The sequence below is a fragment of the Dendrobium catenatum genome, unplaced genomic scaffold, assembly GCF_001605985.2.
Source record: "Dendrobium catenatum unplaced genomic scaffold, ASM160598v2 fragScaff_scaffold_875, whole genome shotgun sequence".
Classification (NCBI taxonomy): domain Eukaryota; kingdom Viridiplantae; phylum Streptophyta; class Magnoliopsida; order Asparagales; family Orchidaceae; genus Dendrobium; species Dendrobium catenatum.
In genome coordinates this window covers 390,384-416,569 of record NW_021319337.1, presented here as the reverse complement: position 1 = coordinate 416,569, position 26,186 = coordinate 390,384, and the positions used below count along the sequence as shown (strand labels likewise).

Here is a 26,186-nt window from a genome sequence, read left to right as displayed (position 1 = left end):
GCATGTGTGCTATATACATCCCTCATGATTGCTAAGTGCTTCCAAGATCCATAATATGTGCTACAATCAACTGCAAACTGAGTGCAACAAGGTTTCTATTGTATGTCTTTAGGTTTCCTCAATTATCCATCTCCACCATTGGGTCATCTTGAATTGCATTTCATTCTGTTCTATTTCACCATCACTTTAGTATCCAAGTATGAATGGGTTCTTTGGATTTCAACTTGTTTAGAAGCTGAAATTGTTCCTCTTATAATTTTTAATATTTTTTTAATGATTTTCTTATCAAACCTCCTCAAAGTTTGGCCAAATTTGGATACAATATTCCTAAAACAATGATCTAATCCCTCATAATTTTTTATATTATTTTTAAGTTGATTTGATTTCCAAATCAGCTAATTCAAGTTCCAGCTTCACCAATTATTTTTTTCCAATTATTTATCTCCAATATTTTGACCATAACTTTCTCATGTCTCAGCCATTTTTAAGAGAAAGAAATCTTTTTTTGTGGAAGTCCTCTACAACTTTCATTTTCATGCGTTAATGTATAAATCAATACTTGATGCACTAAATTATGACCTCATCTGATAACAACAAAGTAAGCCACTTTAGCCAAATCAATTCAAACTCCACCAAATCGGCTAACCAAGCTCAAACTCGCCCTAAAACTAGCAACCCAAGCTCCTGATTGACTCCAACTTCTAGTCAAACATGATCAAAAACCCACCCTAAAACCAGCTACCCAAGCTCCTGATTGACTCCAACATCTAGTCAAACATGATCAACACTTGGTCAATTTATCAAACCTCATTAATCTATAATTCCAACTTTCAAGTAATTCTTCATCTTCTGAAGCCATCTAATTATCTGTAAGTGTTTGAGCATCATTCATTCCCTTGCACTTAATGCCTAACCCCTTTCATTCTTCCTTTCCGGTGGATCATTCCCTTTTGGTTCAAGTCAAAAATTAATCAGATTCACTATCCTTCCCACTCTGCATCCATTCTCTTCAACTCCATCTCTTATATATCACACATCATCCCCAGCCTTGCTTGACAAATGCCCACTCCCCTCCTCTCTCTCCAATAGTGATGCAAGCAAAAATTTGGAAAAGCCCCAAATTTTTGCAAGCAAAAACAAAACCTTCCTAGGTAATAGAAGTCCAAAAACTAGACAAAATACAAAAAATAAACCAAAAATAACTTTACTTTTATAATATAAAAGGACTTACAAACTTTGACGCTTACAAACGACACAAACATTAACATAAACTCCTAAAGCTGCTTGCCAAATGTTGAGAAGAAAGATACAAGTGACGTCGAACTTGCGGATAGAAGGAGATTAGAAGCCAGGATGAAGAAGACATAACTCGCAAATTATCCTAGAAGGAGAAAGGAATACATAGCTCGCAAGCTATCAAACAAAATCCAAAGGTTTTCTTCCAAAAATTACTTTCATCAACTCCTCAAAAACTCTAATTTCTAACATTATATCAACCTCCTAATGCTTCAAAACATCTCTAATTTATAAGAAAAAAGAGGGCATCCAAACAGCCATTAAACATATTAAATATCTTAATTAAAAACAGGAAATGGAAGGCCAAAAGCCAGCCCAAAACAGCACCCAAACAGCCAAATAAAAGCCACGGTACAACCATCAAAATAGGGGAACTAAAGGGGCCAAAACAAAGAACCTGGACAGCAGCACAAGGAGAAACCGGAACAGCACCTAGGGACCGAAACGGAACAGGCAACAAAAGAACCGGGACAGCAGCCACAAGGGGATCTGAACGGACAGCCAGCAAAAGGGAAGTAACCAGCCACAGGAAAAAGGAGCCAAGTGGGGGAAACCGAAGAGCCACAGAGAAGGGGAGAAGAACCACATTCACTCCTCATAATGAGCTAAAAAGTAGGAGAACTAACCAATATAATGAGCTGAAATCACAACTCAACATTTATGAGCTAGAACCACTTAGTTCTCAAAAAATCAGCTCAAAACCAAAGCAGCCAAGGACCAAACCGAGAGGCAACCAGCAGCCCAAAGTCTGCCAAATTTATGTTTTGATTTGACCCCCCCACCCTTGCCTACATCAATTCTCTCCCACTTGAAAAAGCTCATCTCCCGATGAGATTGCTTTAGATTTGATCTGAGGAGATGAAGAAAGCACATCAAGCTCTTGAATCTTGTCTTCGTATTTCTTCAAAATCTTCTCACGTTCTTGCTTGAATTGATCTTGCAGACGCTTCTTTTTCTTCAAATATTTTTCGTACTCATATGCAACCACGACTGAAGTTTGTATAGTTCATTCTGTAGGGGATGTTGAACTTCCTTCCGTCGAAACCCATCTGTCCATTGAAATAATTTCTTCGATATCTTGGTACTAATTTTCATCCACCACTGGATCACTATTTTTATCTTTTTTCCATTTTTTCTAAAAAGACTCAACAAACTTTAAATCACTTGATAACAAGACTCACACAACAACTGATATGACTCACCAAGACTCACTCGATAAACCTGCTCTGATATCAAATTGATGCAAGCAAAAAATTAAAGCCTTCCTAGGAAATAGAAAATGACACAAAATACTTAAAACTAGACAACATACAACAAATAAACCAAAAATAACTTTACTTTTATAATATAAAAGGACTTACAAACTTTGACGCTTACAAACGACCAAAACTTAATCATTAACATAAACTCTTAAAGCTGCTTTCTTCGATTGAGAAGAAGGATACAAGTGGCATCGATCTTGCGAAGAAAAGAAAGGGGTTAGAAGACCAAGACGAAGAAAGGACAAGCTCGCAAGCTTTCCTAGAGGAAGATGAAGAGGTGGAACAAGCTCGCAAGCTTTTCCAAGAAAGAAGAAAAACCTCTCAGATTTTTTGCTCCAAAAATCACATTATATCAACCTTTTTTTGACAAAAAACACCACATATGTATAGGAAAGAAAGGGGAGCCAAACAGCCAACTTCAACCTTTAAACAAACCAATCATGTAAGGGGAAGAGGAAGGGCAGCAAATATCACAAAACAGTTCTCAAAAATCAGCACAAGAAACGGGTAAGAGAAGCCACGGGAACACAGTCAAGGAGAGAAACCAAAAAGCCCACACAGGGAATCGAAACCAACACCCAGCAGCAAGTCACGGGAACAGCACAAGGGAAAAACGAGGAGACACAAGAAGGGGAAGAGGACAAGGTTCCAAACTCTTTCACTCATATTAATGAGCTAACATTAGTTCAAGCATTAATGAGCTATCACCAAGAAGATCCCAAGATTTCAGCTCAAAACCAAAGCAACCAAAGCCCAACCCGAGAGAAGCCAAGGTCCAAACCGAGAGGCAACAAGCAGCCCAAAGCTTGCCTACATCAAATAGCAATCCATATGGCCTATTCCTATAAGTCGTATTACTCTTCCATAGGATACTACAATTCATTTGACAAATATGTTCCACCTCATTACTTCAATCGCTTCCTTCAACCTTCTTAATTCAAAGGATGCTAAGATTCATGTGGTGATTATGTTCCTCTGGATACTTGAATTGCTCTCCTCAATCTTATTCTAATTTTTTGTCTTAGCTCTAGTGTTCCTTGTTCTCGGGCTAGATTTCCAGCAATAAATACGACTGACTGTGATTTTAATTAATATCCTCATCATATCATGATCACTATCATATCTCCTCTGGCCAAAAAAACTGTGGTAATTTCTATCCTAATGATGAATCTTTTCTACCTTTGGTCATTTGAACATTATTTATCTACTCTATTACAAAAGATGTTAAAATTTTTTAGAATGTTTATAATAATGAATCAATTTTGATATGAATTAGAATTCATGAAATGCAGGGCTGCAAACGAACTGAGCCGAGCCAAGCTTCAGCATGTTCAAGCTCAAGCTTGTTTGTCAGGTCCCTTTCGAGCTCGACTCGATAACAAACGAGCTTTTTTGGTCGTTGATCGAGCTCGTTTAGAAAACCCATGCTCAAGTTCAGTTCATTTTTGTGTTCGAGCTTGTTTATTTAGGCTTATCGAGCCTCTTAACGAGCTGGTCATTCAAGTGTCTAGTTTAGGCATACTGATCGACTCATTCTTGTGTCCGCCCCCGCACATCAATTTAAATAAAATTAAATTAATTAAACCGGAGGACAACAAGTAAATCAATTCCCCGCTTCCTTTCAATTGTGATTTCAATTCTTTTCATTATATACAACAAAAACATAAGTCATTTTCACGGTGTGGGACTAAGTAGGCGTGGGAGCTCGCGGGAGCGTGCGGCAGACACGTTTTTTTTTTCCATAAATTATTAAATTTTATTAAACTCTAATGGAGCTTCTTAGTCGAACTCTAATTGAGCTTCTTAACAAGATTGTTCACGAGCACTAAACGATACTATTCGTGAACATAAACAAGTCAAACGTCAAGTTGTTCATGCTCGTTTATTTAGCTATCAAGTATTTATCAAAAGTATTTAAGCTCGCTCATTTATCTTATCAAACAAACATAAACAAGCTCTTATCGAGCCGAGCCACGAGTAGCTCGTCGAATGCTCAGTTCATTTGCAGCCCTAATGAAATGTTTGAGTCTTGATAAGTGCCATCTTCTTTAGACTCTATTATTGAAGCTCTTTAACCTACAACATTGATATAGCTGAATGTTGTCATCATTGAAGACCCAACAGTTGCATATCCTACAATGCATTATGTCACTTCACCCTCTATCTACCGTTAGAGCCGATGTCGAGTTCATTTTATTACTTCAAATGACAGTGTATCTTATAACCACGTGTGAAAACAACTACTATTATTGCAATATTAGATACATGTACAGAGATTGATTTTTCCACTTTTTTATCAGATGCTTTGATCTGGCCAAGATGCTTCCACATAAAACTTCAAAGGAAGAGAAGATCATCATTACACTTAAAAACTCATTTATATGTTCTACTTTCTTGCTTATGTATTTAGCAATAATAGTTATATATATTTCACATTTTATGTAACTGAGAACATTGGGTATTCTTGCTATTATTATTTAATTCTAGGTCTATTTAATGGTTGAAATTTATGTAAAGGAAAATAGGTCATTAAATCCCTTCAATCTTATAAATGAGTTAGGGTTCATTTCAAGTTTTTTTTTTTTTTCCTTTTAAATTTTTCATGCTCCCTTAATTTTTTCTAGAAATATGTTTTTGTGCATCTACATAATGAAAATTGAATCCCTTCCCAACTCCTCCAGAAAACATTTCAGACATGATTGTTCTAATGGTGTCATCTTCTGTAGTGATATCCTTGCATTTTCTAGCATCTATTATCTTCCTTTTTTTTTTGGCTCTATGATCCACCTGCAAGCACCTTTGACAAATATTTGATAGCCTCTATTCCTACAAGTATTATTCTATAACAGTAGCAAGGATGCCTTCCAATAACGATCCAGTCGTAAGTCTTGTGACCCATTCCCCCTTCTATTAGAATAAAGTACAATAGTTGAGGAACTTGAGAGCCTTCTCATTACATTCAATTGTGATCCAAAGAGTGAGGGAGTTGAAGTTTGTTTTCCACCTTCTGAGGTGATCAGTGGTGTTATGACTAGTTTTATGTGAATCCCTACTCTATTAGAATTTTTATTTCTTCTAATATCACAAGCTTGTAACATTTATGGGCAATCTAATTTGTAAAGAGATATTCCAAGGAGCTTTTTAGTACAATGGTCCCTAAGGCTAGAACAAAATAAATAAATTTCAATTCTAATAAATTTTTTGTTGTATGTTTTATTATTTCTACATCTGAGAGTCAACTCCTCGATCAAGTGACAATCTTAAAGAGTTTCAAAAGAGATTGTTTCAGTATACAAGTACGAGACTAGATTATATTACTTGGGTGACTTCTTGAATAATTTCTACTTCTAATTAATGTTTTAAATTATGCTATTGGACTTTTGTGAATGAATTATTCAATTCTAATATAATATAGGTTCTAACGAGTTCAGGGATTTCCTGGTCTTCAATTTCTAAGCAACGTTTTAAAAGAAAGCTACTGAATTTTCCTTCGTTTAATGTTTTCAGTTTTCTTCAGAAGTAACTTATAATTGCTAAAAGTTAAAGAGTTCATAAGGTCAGAAGTTTTGTGTGTGTTGTGTGATTTCATGGATCTCATAGTGTATGTGCATTAGAAAATATTAGCCCCTAAACTATTTGTCATCAAATTTGGCATTAAAACTTAAGGCTAATAATAATGTCTTCTAAGAGTATGATATAAAATCTGGATCAACTAACATGACATAAAAAGAAACAATTCAAATAAATTTAATTAAATTATGATTATAAATAATTTCAATGTAATTATTATGAGGTTAGAATTATATGCCTATATTCAATAGGATGTGCTCAATGTTTTTTGGTAAAGTAGTTTCTGCAACAAAATTTAAATAGGTGGATATAACATAGAAAGTTAAAGAACATTATTTTTCATTGTATAACTATATAAACTAATTGCATAGTCAGATTAATAACTTTAAAAAAGTAACTACAATGTAGAATATTTTATATAGTTTAAACGGGTTGTATATTTTCTTAGAAATATCATGTTATCACTATCTCTTTCATTAAATTATTTAAGTTAAAAATTAAGTATAAATTAAACAATAATTCATCAAAGATAATATATAATTCTATATACAGAACATACAGTTTGAGAAATATAGCAATTATACTCTTGTTAAGACAACTGCACAAGTTCATAAATTTCTAAAGAAAATTCAATAAAATATGATATAAAACCGATAGAAAACAAGCCAACACAAGTATCTAGCTTGTCAAATTTGACCTCATTAAAAATATTATAGCTCATAAATAATATTTAAATGATGGATCGAATAGAACAGACAATTTACAATTACAGAATGACCGCAAATTTATTTTTTTAAATCCCAATCTACAAAGCAATTGACATCAAAACATGTTAATGAATTTTAAAGTAAAATTGAGGGAGAGTCCAAATAAAAATATGAAACTAAATTTCAATATGAGATCATTTCAAAATGTAAAACTGAATTAGAATCTGAATATATCCCAGATTTTAAAACCAAAGAAATCATGCAAGTTCAAATTGATAAATCTATCGAACTATCTGATAAAATGAGAGAAATACTACATCTACTACTTGAAGCAACTAAGACTTCTGTTTTGAATAGGACTCTTTCATCTCCAGTTTTAGGATTGGTTGTATGAAGAAAAAAAACCTAGAATTCAGCAAAAAATCATCTAAGATATAAAATAATGCTTTTTGCGCATTTCAAAGCTCTTAAATTTGAGAAATATTGTAATTATACTCTTGTTTGGATGACTACACATGTGCACAATATTTTAAAGAAAAATTCAATAAAATCACAAATAAAGCCTGTCATACACCACCAACATAAGCATCTAGTTTTTCAAATCTAATTTTATTAAAAAAAAATTGCAATACAAGTTTTTTTTTTTGCAATACAAGAATATTCTTTAACTGTCGAGATGCAAGAAATGAGTTGGATTTAAAAAATGACACTGATTAATTTTTTTATCCTAAATATGCAACGCAGTTTAAAACAAAACATGTTCGTGAATTTAAACCAAATTTGAGCAAGAATCCAAATCTTAATATGAAAATGATTTTGAGTTAGAGATTATTTCTGATTGTAAAAGTGATTTCGAATATGAATTTATTCCACATAAAATCAAAGAATTATGTATGTTGAAATTGGTAAATCCATTTAACTATCTGATAAACTCTTAAGAAAGTATCTACTAAAATTATATCTACGTCTATGGATCAAACTAATATCAATTTTACTTTTAGTTCTTATTGTCTTGATTTATAATTGTTTACAAAAAATATCATGAAGAAAGCAAACTCACGTCAACTTATCAAAGCGTTTTTTCATGAAAAGTGCCGTCAAAAAAAAGAAAAATCAGATTCCATCTATTAGGTTAAATTCAAAAATAAATAATTCTACATGATAAACCTATAAATCATTTAGATATTTTTTCTTTAAAGAGTTTGTCCGCCCATATACAGATATGACACATTTATGTGGTTTGCCTAATATAAAAAAAATTTATGAAATATAGCAAATATAAATTTTAATTTATATTTCTCATCTTCTCTTGAACTTTGTTATAGCGTATTCATTATGAAGGACATAAATATTTTAAAATTACCATTAAATATACTATATTTGCATTATCAATCAGTCATATATATGAGTTATATGAAAAATATTGGCAGAACGCATAGTATTAATCATGGCAAATATAAATCTATCGAAGACATTAATTGGAGATATATGGTGAAGATAATAATTCTAAGATGGCTCTAGGATGCCAAACATAGATCTGTATTAGAAATCCCTGAGTCTAAGCCCCACAAATATCCCTTAGACTCTAGATGCACAACATTGATCTTCTATCATTGTTAAATTAAGTGTTTGGAGATTTCTATTGTAAGTTCTTGGGCTTCTTCCTTCTTTCTCCATCCCTTCAATTGGGTTGCTCTTGTTGTTTATCTTGGATTTTGTTTCAATGTTCAAAGGCCAATTGTGTTGGCATGGGGCATTGTTTACTGATGGTTGGTTTATGTAGGTCTAGAGATAAACCCAACATTATTTTATTATCTTCCAATAAATTCATAATGTGCAGTATTGTCATAGTTTAGGGATTATTGGTTGGGTGAAAACTTGATGTAAAGCAAGTATTTACCAGCAAAATCTCTTCTTCTTTTTTTTTTTTGAAGTATGTTAAGAAAATTATCTTAATAGAAATTCATTCCCCGTAAAACTGGTGTAAAGTACATGCAACCAAATAGGTTGCGTTTATTTTGAATGAGTTTGTTTTGCATGTATTCTAATTGCAGCAAATCAAACAACCACATAGAGAAGTATGATAATAAAACAACAGATCATGACGGTGATAAGGATCTAGCAACAACAGCCAATGTCAATTTAAAAAGGCCATAATACCATTTATTTTTACTTAAGAAGCAACTTGATCGGAGTTGCAAATTAATGGGTCATCCAGATTAGTCAAAACAAGTAGATTGCTTTTCGACGCTTATATGAATACATGATTGCACGTAAGATCTGCCTGGCCTATCACGGTCAAGTCAACAGAAAGAGGCTTATTTTAAAGCTAGGCAAATATAGTGATGTTGTGTCTACCTACCTTATAGATATTGATATATTGGATGGGCTATATCATGTCACATCAAAATACATCATAAAATAGAAATCTAGTACATTTATTTAGGATAGGGTTAAAAAAAGGAAAAAAGGAAAAAAAAAAAAAAGCTTATGATTTTTCTAGGCGATAAAGAACACGTTTATACTTAGGGCTGCAAACGAACCGAGCCGAGCCGAGTATGTGAGTGTTCATGTTTGTGTTTGTTTAACATTAGCTTGTTCATGTTTGGTTCGTGTTTGATTCGAGCTTTATTATTTGTGTTCATGTTTGGTTCGTTTAATTTAAGGGTGTTCGTGTTTGGTTCATGTTCGTTTGTTTAGTGCTTATCGAGCTTTAAACGAGCTATGTTCATGAACATATATCGCAAACAATATATTGAACAAGCAAATATTAAATTTGTTCATGAACATTCTAAACAAACAATCTAACAAACATGGACAAATATGAAATATTTCTTGTTCATGAAATGAAATTTCTAAAATAAAAGCAGTTGTATATTTAAAATGAAAATATGATTAATTTCTATGAACATATGTTATAATATTTTATTACTTTAAAATTTATTAATAAAAAATAATTATATTATATTATGGTATAATTAAAGTTTTTATATTTAATCGAACTCGAATCGAGCTTTTTATCGAACTTGTTCATGAACATCAACTGATGTTGTTCGCGAACATAAACGAGCTGAACGCATTAGTGTTCAAGCTTGTTTATTTAAGAATCGAGTATTTAAAATATTGTTCAAGTTTATTTGTTAGTTAATTAAACGATCACGAACGAGCTTTAATCGAACCGAACAACGAGTAGTTCGTCGAACGTTTGGTTCGCTTGCAGCCCTATGAATTATACTACTTTTTATATTGATTTACACCAATAGGAAAGATATTCAATTTGCATGCAAAAATATCATTAACTAGGAAGAGAAAAGCATACTTTCTTGCGCTGAGTATAGTCATTTTTCCAATTATCAGTAGGAAAGGAATTCTGTAAATGGAAAATATCTACCTGAACCAAAACAAAATGACAAAAGAATTAGCACAGGCCAATCATAAAGTATAGAAACTACAATAGGTAAATCTGTTCGTAATGGCACTCTGCAAACCAAAATTGCAAACTTACTGTTCCGGTAAAGTAAGTAAGGAAAGATAATCTAATCCCATTTTCAAGCGTTGAGTGAACATGAGCATTAACCAACATACCGGGCACCAAAAGATCAATCGAAAGCCCCTTTAAATCCTTTGTCTGCAAAAAAATAGAAAAATTCACTACGTAGAAAACCAGATAATAATCATAAAAAACAATAACTATTGAAAGCACATTAGACAAAATAATCTAATTTTAAATCAAATAATAATTTAAAAAAATAGAAAGGTGAAAAGCATAAAATCATACAACATATTTAGACTCCAAATCAGCACTAGAGCTTGTATAAACAACAGCTCGGGCTTTATCAACACTCTTCACAACACATTGTAACAATTGTCCTCTACAAATCGGAACACCACCTGTTCGATTCAGAATGATATTAGTAACTTGGATGAAGTGATACAATCATGTTGGTCCTCCTAGATTCTGAAATCTGAGGCAGAATAAAGACATTGTAAAATCATGTAATTCTGTGAAATAAAAGAACAGCTTGATATGTCAAAAACAATTTGAAAGCCATGAATCTACCATTGTCCATCTTTGGGAGAAAGCCACTAAAGGATGGCACGCCGAACTGAAGAATATATCCATGGTCCTCAACACTCCTAACTTGTGCTATCAAAACCTGAATCGCAGAGCAAATATGAGGGATCTAGTATATGAATATGCCATCAATAAACTTGCACTAAAATATCTGTATATATTAATACAAATGAATAATAATAATATGGATGAACAAAGTCCTTAAGTGCACATGAGTACAGGACTACAGGAATGATAAATTGATAATACTTTCAAGTTTTTAGATCTGGTTATCAATTAGTATTTCATAGCTAAAATCAAGCATGCTAAACAAACGAAATAACTTCACGGTATAATTTTCTTCATCAAAACATGCATTCAAGAAAATTGCATCCTCCAGAAGCACTAGTGATCGCCTTCACTTTTTCCAAATTTTGTTTACATTCATAAATATATAAGGAGAATGACATTGGCAGTAAGATGCAAAAGCCGTATTAGTAACAAAGAAAAAAAGGAACAAGAAACTGAAATGTAATAGCCCAAACCGACGATCATCAATTCCATTGCCCGGTCTTGAGGAAGCAAAGAAACATTCAAGGAAGGCAAAGGAGCATTCATTACCTATTTTCAAGGAAGAAGAAGGAACACTCCTTTCATTCTCAAATGAGTATGTGAAGGGTTGGCGGATTCCGGGATTGTGAGATTGGGACAACGGGGTCAATCGAGGAGCTGTGTGAAGGAGACGAAGGACCAACTATCAGTATTTCGTCACTCAGTCGTGTGAAGAAGGCTAGAAGTTTCATCCCTTTATAACTTAGAGAGGGAGACATGAAGAGACAAACATAAAGAGAAAGGTAGTCTGAAGCTCATCAAGCAGGGCTCTCATGCCCAGGAGAGGGACTGAGAGAGGTCGAATAGGTTTTCACATCTTCGACAAGGATGCCATGCAGCTTGTAACCTGTGGAGACAGGAAGGGCAAGCACGAGCATCTGCGTGATAGACGAACTCAATGAAAGGAAAATTGAGTGCAAGAGCCTAAAGTTGATTAAAGATTAAATGTTAAGAGTTTTATAATGAATTTATAAATTAGTTTTTTTGTTATGATTGTAAGATTTTAGAATCGAAAATATAAATAATGTTGATATTTAAATGATAATTTAAAACTAAGAATTTTCAAAATTTCTGAAAAAAATAAATTAATGAAATATACATTTGAAAAATTAAAAAAATAATCAGTTATAATATTTAAATATATATTGTAAAGGATGAAATTTTATTTTAAAATAATAATTTTTAAAATATCATAATAAGATATTTTATTTTAGAAAAAAAATAGCAATTGAATTATGATTTGTTAAATCCTAACCATCCCTTAGCATTTTGATCCCACAGCTAGGATGGGAATCCGTGGGAGGCTCACATGTTAAATCACGACCGTCCCATGGCATTTTGATCCCACGGCTAGGATGGGAATCTGTTAGGCCGGCACCTGAGCCGGCTGGACCGGTCCAACCTGGACCGGTCCAGGTCTTCACCCGACGGAAGCCGCGCGAACAGGGAGGGGGCGGAAAACCCAGGGAGCCTACGTGGAGTCGTTTGGGAGGGAAAATTTGAATTAGAAGGGGGTAATTAGGTCTTTTGTAATCCTCCTTTCATGTTTAATTAGGGAGATGAGGGGGAAATTAGGGTTATCTTGATTTTGAATTTCTTGGGAGATCTAGGGTTTGTTGTTCTTGGGCTCTTGGCATTGCCGGAGATCATTGGAGAGTTTTTCCTTCCTCTCGAATTGACGGAAAGTTGTATCTTGCAAGTGCTTTTCATCCTTTATTGAAATAAAAGCGTTTGCATCGTTTTTCTACGTTTCTCCCTACGTTTTCTCTCAGTTTTTCACTGTTTGAGCTGTGTTCTTGCTGCGGACAGCAGTTTACTTGGCTTAGGTACTTGATTTGGGTTAGGTTTACTTGTGCAAACGAGTATTTCCTATCATTTTACAAAATAGTTGGTGACTTGCCTTAGCTAAAAAATGCTTTGACCAACGTAAGGAAGATAAGTAAATTCAGCTATAATCATTCATAGACATGGTTTAAAAAAGCATTTGACAGGTACACCTTGAGGACCTGAGCAAAAATTCAGCAGATTTCTAGTATTTTCAACATTCCGGATTCAACGATGAAGTCCATTTCGCGAACGGACATCGTTCGTGCAACGTCGCATATCGTCATGTCTAAAGACTGTTGATTTTAATTGTTTTTCTCAAATCGATTGTGAGAGCTGCCCCTTAGGTAAATTTGATGTTATGAACACATCAACACAGTCTGTTTGATGATCAGAGATCGTTTGTATAATTTTATGTAGCACCATGCTTGCCAACAGTCATGCTCATCGTCATTTTCAATTGAGTTACGCACGAATGTCTTTTTCTTAGTAAATTTGATGTTATGAGTGCATCAATGTGATCTATTTCATGATCGGGTAAAGTTTTGAGCCATTTTGATAGCGATTGAGGTGTCCCGATGCTTGTGATAAGCGACATATCCATTAATTGCCTTCATCAATTCACTTGATTGATTGTAGAATATGTATAGATGTCAACAGAGGATTGCGATTGAAGAGAGGAGGAAGATTGAGACAACATGACCTAAATGATATAAGATAAGGGAGAAAGCTATTCATTATGATGATGACTTCAATGAAGATCTTGAGTGATGATATTGTTGAGAACTTCTGATTAGTTACTTGTTATAATCTTAGTTTGATGTTATATATTAGGAGTGAGAGAGATAAACTTATTGTGTTAGCCTATTTTCAATTGTATATTTGATTAGTTAGCCCTTACTCCTTGTTTTCATATCATAAGTTATTTTAATGTTTGCATTATACATCTAGTTCGTGCAATTTGTTACTTTATACTTATTTTAGAAAATAAGGAGTAGCGCAATAAGGTTGGTTTAGTTTAGTTTATTTGTTTTAATTAAACAATATACACGCCTACTTCTCAGGCATCCAACTTGATCAAAATCCCTTGGTCTCTTATCTTAGATATTTTGTACATCTCATTTTCTTATTTCTAATAACCATGTCTATTATATAAATCATAAAAAAATATAGCTTTTACTTTACTCGTATTTTTTAATTTCTAGTTTTTTGTTGATTCACATGGCAAGGAGGGGGCCCACAGCTTTGACAGCTCTGCAATCCGTTGGCTGTAGTTGTAGATTTAGTTTTCTGACACCAAGATCCGTGGGATTGATTCCAAGATTTGTGGGATATAATTATTAGAATCCATTAGAATAAATGACTTTCCTCTTCTATTTATTATAATTCATTAGATTAAATATCTTTCTTTTTCTGTTTGTTCTCCTAAAGTGTATATATATGTAATGATTCCAAGCAATAAAATTCGAATTTAATTTCTCCTAAACAATTTCTTAATGGTATTAGAGCTTAGGAAAATCCTAAGACTTCTCTCTGAGTACTGGTGGCAAACCTTCCTTCCTTTGTTCCAACCTTTAGCCGGTGGTAACTCTCCATCATCCAGCCGATAGCGTCTCTTCAAGAACCAGTAGCCCTTGCCCAAAATTAATCTTCTCTTGCAACCGAGAAAACCCAACCGTGTCCATGGATAGCGAGATTTCATCCTCCTACCCAAATATTACCTTTTTAAACACTTGAAACTCTGGATCTGTAGACAACTCTTTTCCTTTTCCTCTCATCACAAACCACAAATTTAATGGGCAAACTTTTTTGCAATGGTCTCAATCGATGAGAATGTTTATTTGCTGGAGAGGGAAAGAGGACTATTTCACTGGTGAAGCCCCTATACCACCGCAAACTGATCGTTTTTATTGAAAATGGAAAGTAGAGAATCATCAGATCATGTATTGGCTCATTAACTCCATGAATGTAGAAATCGGTGAGAACTTTCTTATTTACGAAACAGCCCAAGAAATATGGGAGGCCATTAAAGAGAACTACTCCAGTTTCAACAACACTTTCGAGCTATTCACAATTGAGACCATCCTTCACGATTGTCGATAAGAGGACCTGATGGTAACTCAATATTTTAATACTCTGATCAATTATTGTTAACAAGGTTTAAAATTGCGTAACTGCGCCTCGAGGCGGTTTTCGTCCTTAAATTTGAAAGTAAGAGATTAATAACGCGAATATAATCAATCACTCTAGAGGTGAGGCAAAATGCAGAAAACAACTAAGATGAAAATAGATTTTAGAGGTAGTGATTAAAAATGGTGGCGAGCGAAAAAAACTAATTATTTATAGAAATAAACAACACTTATAGAATTATGGTAATTCTATTGAAACTAATAAAAGTCAACACTCCGAGAAACAAAATGTTGAGGGAGTAATAATTTTATATTAATTTTTGTCAAGATTTGTACACTGTTGCGTTTAAACTCTGAATTTCCATACACCATACAGCATCGATTCTTAGTCCGTCTTTTGTCGTGTATTCACAACACCATGTGCTATATTTTACAACGTGGTTGTGATAATATAGGCGCGGCTCAAATTGAATTTAGAGGGATCGATTACGAATCCACACTAAGAATTGTATCATGTGAACTCTTTCATACATCACATAAACCATAATATTAAAGACTAACATCATCTATAATGACACTTTGACTGAGCAATCCACAAACATCAGCCACCTGACCCACAATTCACCAACATGCTTACGACAATTGTTATGTAGTGTGATGAGGCAACCAAGCATAGGGCGAATTAAATGTTAGAGCATGTCGACAAATCATGAGCAACAGCAAGCGAGCAGCGATGCATATTCAATCCGTGATGGAATTCATAACCCGGTCTAAGATTATTGAACCTTTTGAGGAGTTATGTACATCTTTAATCCTACACATCCAAAATATAACAATTTGAGGGGTCATAAAGCGACCGATTCCGATATCCTCAGAACTTGTTTTACCCATAATGAGTTGGATCCACAAACTAAAGAAATTAATTTCGTGTTCTCTGTTGGACTCAGAATTGTAGTTTGTGTCCAATTTGATAGCTCCGGTTGCTAGGAGCCAGAGACAAAATAAACACGCGGTCACGATCTCCAGTAGTTGCACTCAAATATACAAGCAACCCACAAAATCAATAATTTCAATAAGCTAGGAAAAAGGAACAAGTCCCGGACCTTCTCATTACTACATTGTAAAACTCTTAAAAATACTTTGGTAAGAGTTTATTTTAATCTCACCCTGAGGCTATAGATATTGCTTTTACATACACATAAGTTATTCAGCGAATGAGGACACCAAATAAGAGAATTCTAGCACCAAAAATCTCATATTATTAAACTTTTATTAATTTTTTTTGAGCAATTTGAGCGCAGATGAGCCATTTCAATACTAGCTAATAGAATCAACAAAATAACAAATTTACACATAGTGTATCAATTAGAAGCTGTCAATGAGCTCAGTAAATAGGATGGCAAACGGCATCAACGACTCAAAGGAAAATAAAATGTAACCCCTATCAAAATGAATAGGCAGAAAGCCTAATAAAAGCAGGAAATACATTTGTTTGAATGAACAAAAAGGCAAAGTCACCAATGGCTGGACCTCAAGACGCGAAGTAATTCGAGAGTCTGCGCATGTTAAGGAAGAAGAAGGGCAAGTCTCCTCTATGGATTGCAAGAGATCGCCAAAAGGAGTAAGGAGCCACTACTTTACACACCGACAAATACTCATTACAAAAAACGAGATAAATAAGTGTATTTTAACCTTTATTTTTCCACTCTCTCTATGCACATGCTCCCCTTAGACTATCTATTCATCAACAATGCATCCGATTCAATGGTGTTTCCTTTGAAACAAAATCAAGAGAAAGAGCCATAGTAAATTCAACCCCAAAGAACGGACAAAACCCTTCTTCAAAAAATCGATGAAAAAAACGTCCACACTTTCTGTCACGCGAGCGCTATAGTTGCGAAAGTTTGGGAGTGTTTGCGGCGCCACAAAACTTATTTCTGGCCTTCTCATCTAACGAGAGACTATCCCCGCATTCATTTGATGGGGCATAAATCTCACTCTCACCGATCATTCAGTATAGGTACGTGACGAAATCACAAGCGTAGAGAAATCGTCGTGGTTGTATGAGTGAGCGTGCGAGCGCTCATTAGGGAGCGTCCGTTCAACCAGCGCTGAGAACTTTTATCTTTAAAAATTATTCCACAACCCCTAAAATGCCACGACAAACTTAAAGTCTGAGGCGACAAAAATGAGTCTCTATTGGTCATCACAAATCACTTCCATGCACTACCAATATTAAGTCTCTCTTTTTTGTGGCAAAATTGTTATCCTTCCTAGACTGATGAGAAATTTTATTGTGAATCTAAATTTTAGGATTATAATTGACTAATTTTAGTTTTCTTTATTTGTTTTAAGCGCGGCGAGACCGAGGAAATCGCTTACATAGGCGACAGGTAAGAGAAGCGTCATTAGAACAGTTTTAATCCTCCATCTCATGGCGAGCTTGAACACCTTACTTTCTTCCTAGTTAATCGATATAAGAACATCATAGCCCCAACACACGGAAGCGGGGTGTGCGGCAAAAAAAAAAGTGGAGAAGTGGTTTCCCATCTGCGGGCATTAGAAGACAACCACAATTTGCGACAGAATTATTAATAACCTAGTATTGGAGTGGGCTAATAATTATGTCCACTATATGGAGGGTGTTCCGTACATGCTGCCATTATGGAACGTTTTTATTTATACGGAATATCCTCAGAACCCTTAATTTTTAGATTGTCTAATGCAAAAGAGTAAGATCGTGTGCCGGATGTGTGATTAAACCATAAGCTAAAATCATCATTTCATAGTTTGGAAATGAAATGAATGAAAGAAGAGCGGAGATTTGAATGTCACCCCCAGTATCAGGGAGTAAGTCAAAAAAAGAATAGCACTAGGTTGGGTAGCAGGCCAGATTCGAAAAATTGATCAGCTTGAATCTAGTTAAGTTTGAACTCCAACTCGTTCAGATAAAAAAGGTATCTGTCAAACATATCAATCACTCGAATGTGCGACTAGCTAGCAAGTCCGAATGGTTCTGAACACAACCCATTTGTTAAAAAAAATATTTTTTATAAGCTTAATTAATCGTTAAAATTTATATATTTGCTAAAAAAATAACAAGACTTAAAACCATATATAAACAATACTTTAAGAAAAAAAAAATGCGTTAGAAGGGTTATTGTCAAGTCAAAAATAGCATTTGTGTTGTCAACACGAATCTGACATGTTGTTAAACGGGCGCCCTAAAATCAAAAACTGAAATCTAAATAAGTTAAATAACATGGGTCAATAACGAACTCTAAATTTTTTCTGACTCGCATTTTAACGTTGGTATGCGGTTTGGGTCAATTTTTTACACCTCTAACTAAAATGTTGTCCTGTAATAATACAGAAGGGAATAAAACAAATTAGTAGTTCGGCCTGAATTCTTGGGGGAATATTTCATTCTATAGTTAAGTAATTATAAGAATTGGATCAAAAGTTTTGGTAAAGCATATCTAAATTCCTCATCATTTTATTATTTTTTGATTTTTAAACACTATCCATAAAATCAGTGAAAGAATTTAAAAATTCGCATAAATTTAGATTAATTTCACTTAAAATTATGAAATTTTGATTGATATAGAATTCTTAAGAAATGAATATACAATAAAAAAAATCATAAACACATACTTGTACTAGAATGAAAGTGATATGAACCGTTATAATAGTTCAATCTAATTTTTTTGTAATAATCATTGTAAATGCAGAGCATCGTTAATCAAATAAAAAGGGACTTTTATCTCAGTTAAAACATATACTTACCCCTCAAATGAAAAGGGCATAAAGAAAATGTAGTAGAGATTCTCAACTGAAAAAGCACGCATCTTCTCTACAACAACAACAACCTATGCAAGCCTTTGTCCACTCAGTGGTGTCGGCTCATAAATCCTTTTGCGCCATTGTGTCCCGGTTAAATTCCAATTTTTCATTTAGAATCTAATAAAGAAAGATGCATTTCTAAATTATTATAACCAAAGTCTTTTGGTCACCTCTATCTTTCTTAACATAATCACAATCCTAATACCTCAACTTTTCTAAACCGGGTCATCGGGAGGCTTCCCGTTTCAATGTGCACCAATCCAGTCTAAGGCGCACACTCTTCTTAATCATATCTTCCACGGACTTACTCCCCAAATCCTTTTACACATTATTAAAGCTCATTTTCATATCCTATTCTCTAAGGCGTCAGCCACTCATCACACCTAAGCATCCTATCTTTGCAAGACTTACACTAGTATATGCATTCTCTTTATGGCCAAAATTCGACACCATACAGCATTGCAGGTCTCACCATCATCTGCAGAGATGAGAATATCTGCACACTTAAGCGTTCTAAGAGGGACTTGTCACTACGAAGCAGAAATAAGCCTCGATGCTGATCTCAACACCTACACAGCTCGTTACATATCACATCCAACATTAATAATAGATATGCTAGTTCTTGAATAATGATCCCATACACAATTCAGCTCATCTACTGTTATGATTGTAACACTTTGAGATATCTATCAGTAAGATCATAAAGATATCTAAATATGTGTAACTCTTAGTATATGATTGTAAGCTGACACATCTATAAAGATACATACTACACTATCAAATATGTCTGTAATAAATAGTCTACAATATTAGCACTACCTAATACTTTGAAAAAATTAAAAAAATAATCAGTTATTTATATTTAATATAAGATATACTACTGCTAAGACGAGAGAAATCCTTATATGTATATAAAATAATAGTGACCTCATCTATAAATACAATGTTTACCATAATCAAGAACTCATTCTCTTATGATCTTGTACAAGAAGATAGACAATCAGCAATATGAATCATGAGGTCTAAATCATAACAGTATTCCTCTTCAAATGTCTAGTGACAAATCCATGACTAAACAACACGGATAGTTGCAATTATTAGTCTCGACTAGATGTAACTAGCAATCGGAATAAGAAAACCAGAGCGAGGCTGCAGCATTATTAAACTCATTATGTCTTATGAGCACAAGTAATAGCTTCTAGAACATATCTTTAACCTACAGCTTCGAAACATAAAGCTATTGCAATTAACTATCTTTGATCTTCCCCTACTGCAAGACTCTCCATGACTCAAGCATGTCGTAATTGGACTTTATCGATATAGCTGTTCTCTAATCATAATTCTTTGTAGTCCTAATTAATCTCTCCTCTATTCCGGTCCAACAACTACACGTCTGCACTGGACAACTGGCTACTGGCCAACCTGACGCGCGTGATCGCACGGGCGATCGATCCAACATTGATTTTCCAAAGCCGGATTAGTACGCCACGATGCAGAGCCTAGCTGATCCAACACTGCGCGCCATTGATAGGGGCGCTAGAAGAATACTCCAGGGAGCTATCACAGCATTGAGCTCAGTTCTCTGGCGATGTAGAATAATCATGCACATCATGCCATAGTGCATCCGACGGCTATATTTATTTGAGTAAATTGGATAATCAAGCACCCGTCTATTTCATGTCTCACGTTGATCGAGGACATCGATGTATAATTGGCGAAGAAGTAATAATTAGAGAGAGAGTAATAGCTGACTATGTGAATTGAGTAATCATCTCCTCTAAGCAGGATTGCCATCATAGCGTCTGGTGGATAATATGCACTTGATGATTCCTATACAGGGTTTTGCACACTTCATTCTCTCTTGTAAGAGCACTGCAGTCCAACTTTAGTTTTCTGTAGACGCCGAATCCACAATAGAGTTTATTCCTTCCTCTCGAATTTGACGGAAAGTTGTATCTCGCAAGTGCTTCTTTGTCAATACCTTCCTAGGTGAAATAAAAGGTGTTGGCCATCTGTTTATATCCTGCGTTTCCATCTCCCCATTTACGTGAGGTATTCTTTCTGCTCAGTCCCTTTGCCCTGTGTTAGTTCTTGGTCATCGAGCTTGTTGGCAGAGCAGTTTAACTTTGTGCTCTGAGGCTATTGATTCTGGGCGTTAGGTGGACCTGTGTCGAGGGTATCTTGTCTTGATCAATTCGTCTATCCAAGAGGACGCCAGATCCGGACCTGTCCCACGGTCTTGGCTCCTAGGCCCTGTCTCTTTTCTCCTACTCTGCACATGAGAGTTAACGCTGCAGAATTTTGCTGTTGTGGGTAGCGCGTCAATCTCCGAGAGGCCACTAATTTTTTGTGTCCCGCTCACTCTGTGCTCATCAAGCGTGTTAAGCAGTTTCTGTGAAGACCGGACTCACTCGTGGGTACAATTAAGAGCGAGATCTGGAGGAGTAAGATGCATGTCTCCCTCCTCACCGATCTTGTGAGTGAGAATGTGGAAGGAAATCTCATTGACCTTGGAGGAGATGATGAAAAAATTAATGGAAGGCAAGCAAGGGTCTTTGTGCCAGCGGAGGAAAGAGGAGAAGTAGTGGAGAAAAGGCAAGGGGCAACGTGTATAATCCGGAGAGGAAGAGGAGGTGAACTGCTTGAACCAACAATCGATAGGGCTGCAGTCGCTTCCTCTCCGACGACATCGTCCCTCACGACTCAGGCCGTGAAGAAGCATGAGAAGAAGGAGAGACTCAACTTCAGGAGAGAGGGCAAGATGAGGATGCGATTTGGCGTCGTTCGGAAGCCCGACCCAGTCGGACCCCCGGCCATGGGAATCCATAACCACATATGGCGGGGCGCGAGGCGGGCGAAACTTCCGCTATATAGCAGCGAAGACAGGAGTGGACTGGAGGAAAGCGATGCGACCCCCCCGATATGGAGAGAGACCAACTTGTGAAAGAACCCCATTGCCGCATCGTGGAGCGACAAGGCGCTGAGCTGGCAGACGAGGTCCAATGGCGGGAAATAGGCAGAAAACGGGGATAGGACCGAAGAGGGCTCAGAAAGCTGAAAATGCAATTTTCGAAGAGGGAAATTGATGAGTGGAGTCCACAAGGGGACGAGCGGTATTCCTTGAGTGATGGCCTAATGGAACGGAGGAGAGATTGATACGGCGGGCTAGTTATGTGTTGGAAGGGCGGCTTATTGCCTGTTCAGAAGTAAATGGATATCGAGAATCTCTGTGGGCAGCGCACATACTGTAAGGCGATGGCACTACACACTAGAGCCAACTACCAACGTGAGAGATTCAGGCGCGTGAGGCATCTCACCATGGGAGAATCAGAACAGTTCTAAACGCCGCTCAACTTCGTCACCATAAGCAGGAACAGTGGACAGTACATAGGCTGGGGACCCCAGAAGAAACGATCGAAGAGAGCTCTAGGAACGGGTGACATTGGAGAGGTCTTCTCCGATATTCGATCATAAGCTACACGAGGGGGATCAACTTGTAATAACGCTCGCCTCCAAACTCTCACTATAATAGAGATGCTGTGCAAGGCTCATGAACCGGAGGAGGGACCTGAGGGAGGCTCATGCGGATCAATATAGTTCAGGTTAATAGTGTGAGGAGGAAACCAAGAGCAAAAAAAAACAACCATCAGAATAGTCAAGACTTATGACCACAATCACCATCAGGGGGTCCCACCAGGACAGTTAATATCTCACCCTGCTTCCCTTAATAGACGGTATGCCTTCTAACCCTACTTACTGCTCCCAGCCTACTTGATCCAAAAGGGGCCAAACCCGTTCTAATGTCCTTAAAAGAGCAGTGCGGAAAAGGAGCAAAAGAGACAGGAGGTGAACACAGACTCCGGCCACCAACTGGGAGTTTCAAGAACTTGACTAGAGAGAGGAGATGCAGGAGAGAGGGCCAAGGCCTTTGTTTCAGATGTAGGCGAGAGTATTGCTTCCAGGGCAATCAGTTTGCCAAAGGATCGCGCCACGTCGGCGCTCATAACAACGTCTAATGACAGGCGCCTGAGAGGGGTGAATTTCTGAATGAGGAGAAGATTGATCCCCAGTTGGAGGTAGCCTGAGGTATCCGCTCATTCTAGTGATGGGATTCACTCACTAGTCAACGATGAGGTGAGGGGAAGATCCTTGGAGCGGGAGTAGCCAGTTAGTTTTGGATCGACGAGAAGCCCACCACATCATTCAATATCATGCAGGTGCGGAAGAGGCCTGGGAACTGGAGCCTCGGTAGACAGGCAGTAGTAATGGGGTGATGAGGGGACAGGAAAGATGAGTCAGCACATAGATTGCAAGGGGGTGGGACGATGGACGCCTAACAAGGAGATCAGGGTGGTCGGAGACCTTCCTACCAGTGGCCTGAGGTTGGGTAAAGCAACAGACAGTACAGTGTCTGGGCATTGAAGTGCTTACAGACCTTTGGGGTGGGGAAACAAAGTGTGAACCCAGGGGGACCATGGTGATGGGTAAAGAGCTGATGGTATGGGGGAAGAGGGTGAAGGCCTAAAGGCGAACCAGGATTGGTCCAGAGCTGGAGTGGTCACTTCCGGTCGAGTGGTGAAAATTAATCCAGTAGAGGAAGGTAGGAGGTTTCCTTGTTGGAGTTGCAAGAGGCTTAGGAGGATACAGCACTGGGGGAAGAAGAAACTCATTTCCTTTGCGTTAGTTCAGCTCTTTCTGCAGGAGTTGAGGATGTGGTTACCAACCTCCGGTGGGTACTACCTCACCTGACAGAGTAGCGGGAGCACCAGATTTCTCCTGAAAGAGGGATTTATCCCCTATCATGTGAGAACTTCCAGATACCTCTAGGTGCCAGAAAAGATGAGATTGAGAAGTTGGTGGGAGAAATGCTAGGAGGGATCATTACAGACCCAGTGTGAAGTCCTTTCTCTGCCACAGTATTCTTGCTGGTGAAAAAGAAGGAGGGAGTTGGAGAAAGTTTCTGTTGTTGATTACAGAGCTCTCAAACAAGGTAGACGGTGCCTGATAAATTTCCCATCCCTGTGATTTGACGAGTTTGATGGATGCAGCTACATGAGCTGCTTTATTCACCCAAGATGATCTGAATCAGGCTCAACCAGATCAGATTGAGAGAAGGAAGATGTGCTAGCAAGTTCGGCCTCTCAGACATCATGAGGCCACTCTACGAGTTTCTGGTTGAATTGCCTTGTTCTGGCCTCAGCATGCACCAGCCACATATCAAACACGGCATTGATGAAACCGAATTTATCAAGCCAACCGCCTTTCGCAGGTTGGTGTGTAATTATTTTGATACGACTTCTTCATCTTATAGCAGGACTGAGGAGAACACCAATAGGAGCACCTGAGAGTGGTGTTGGCGGTGCTAAGGGAGCTATCAGCTGAAGGCCAATTTCAAAGAAGTGCGACTTGCTTAGCACAAGTGGAGTACCTCGGGTGCAACGTGAGTATCCCAGGGAGGATTGGCTGCCAGATCAGTCCAGAGATAGGAGGCAATGCTGCCTGGCCCTCATAACCACCAAGACCATTGAAGGGGCTCAGAGGATTATTTGGGACTAGACCTGTGCCTACACAGGATGGTTCGTGAGAGACTAAGAGCACTATACCACCATGCAGGCACAACACTGACAGTGCAGTTGAAGAAGGATAATTTTTTATGGCGGGAAGCAGCTTCTTGAGGCTTTAATGAGAAGCTCAAGAAGCCATAGACTCGCGGTGCCAGCGTGCTTGCATCTGCCAAGACTTCAATCGAGGGATTTGTGGTTGGGAGATAAGAGCTGTCAGGCTATGGATTGGGAGCGAGTGTTGATGAACATTAAACCGCAGAACAATCCTAGCTTACTTCAGTCAGGTAACTTTCGTCCCGGGCTAGGCTAGAAGTCGTCATATAGAGAGAGCTGATGACTATGTACTGCCAGTCCAAGAAGTGGAGATCTTATTATTGGGCAGACACTTTATTGTGCAAACTGATCAGAGGAGCCTAAGAAAAGTATAAACTTTATTTGGAGCAAAGAGGTATGGTCACACTGAGGAAGCATTCAGACGAGTGGTTATCACAAAGCGACCTGGATAATTGATTTTAGATTCCACTATACCAGGACTAGAGAATAAGGCAGGATGCTTATCACCCTGTAAAATGAGTGGGGCTCCAGGGGATGCTAAGTATCGAGTACCTTGTTCTGATAAGATTTGGTGGCAGCATTCAAAAGAGGAGAGCATCCAAAATGAGAAGGAGTGCTAAGGAGAACATCAAAGATAGAGGTAGCTATTCAGATGAAATACATGGCACTCACAATCCAGGACTATCAGTTGTGGTAGAAAGACTAGTGTTACTGATGCAGGGAAGGATGTGTATTCCTAGGGTCATTCAATTCATATTACCCCAACTGACTACAAAGATTTCATGGAAGAGGCACATGAGGAGGGGTACATTCAGAGTTGTGCATGAAAACTATATAGCCGTGTTAGTCTGCTGAAATTGTACTTGGAGGGGATGAGGAAGAGACATAGAGGAGATATGGTGGCTAGAGTGTGATAACCTGCCAGTGGAGTCTAGCATTACGAGGCACCAGGGGGATTATCAAACATCTCGTGTGCGCACCTCCCACAGCAAGATTCGTTGGGAGGAGATTACATGGATTTTCATTGATGGGACTGCCAAAACATCAGAAGGCTACTCAGTTATACTGCGCCTGGATAAGTTGGTCGAGCAAGGTCACTGTAGCTAAGATAGCACTTATTCATTCCCGTAAATACCTGACTTATATTACAGCGGTGTTCTGTAGCAACAGCATTTTGCTTGAGGAGATAGGTCGACTGGCAGCTGGGTGATAGCCATCGAAGTTCGAGTTGTCTTTTCTTGGATAGGTTGACAATGGTTCCTAGAACACATTTTGGAGGAGCTATTCAGCGATGGCAAGCGGATACAGTCATTTGAAGAGAGCACAGCCTACCCATCCACGCTGATGGGCAAACAGAGGTGGTGAATAGGAGCTTTGGAGACATAACTTGAGGTGTTTTTGTGGTTCTTTAAACACCAAAGCAGTGGGCCAATTTGCGTAGCTATTGGGCAGAATACGGCTATCAATCCTCCTTCCTACTCTGTACCGGTTGAACCTTTTACTCGATCGACCAAGAGACACGGGATCGCTAGAATCCTTAGGACCTTTTGGGTGTTATAGTTGGAGGGCACCACCCCACAATTGGATACAGCAACTAACAGCCATACGTATACTCCAGTATCTCAAGTAGATCAGCCATTTGCAAGAAGAGATACGGAGGTGTTCGGATAGAGCCAAAAGAGGAATTACTTAAGAGCACCACGCAACATGATGAAGAAGCAGGCGGATCAGAAAAGGAGAGATATACAGTTCGCAGATTTGGGAGAGAGACA

The 26,186-nt window shown here is 37.3% G+C and overlaps 1 protein-coding gene across 2 annotated transcripts in view; it reads right to left on the bottom strand.

Moving 5' to 3' along the window:
- Positions 1–26,186, bottom strand: part of LOC110113155 (rRNA biogenesis protein RRP5) — a 97,006-nt gene that overhangs the window by 62,543 nt on the left and 8,277 nt on the right. For both annotated transcript variants that reach the window (XM_020845602.2, XM_020845603.2), the window contains exons 6-9: positions 10,896–10,992; positions 10,614–10,726; positions 10,341–10,463; positions 10,155–10,226 (exon numbers count right to left, since the gene is read on the bottom strand). In XM_020845602.2, the coding sequence (XP_020701261.1) occupies positions 10,155–10,226; positions 10,341–10,463; positions 10,614–10,726; positions 10,896–10,992 (405 nt within the window). The remainder of the gene's footprint in view (positions 1–10,154; positions 10,227–10,340; positions 10,464–10,613; positions 10,727–10,895; positions 10,993–26,186) is intronic.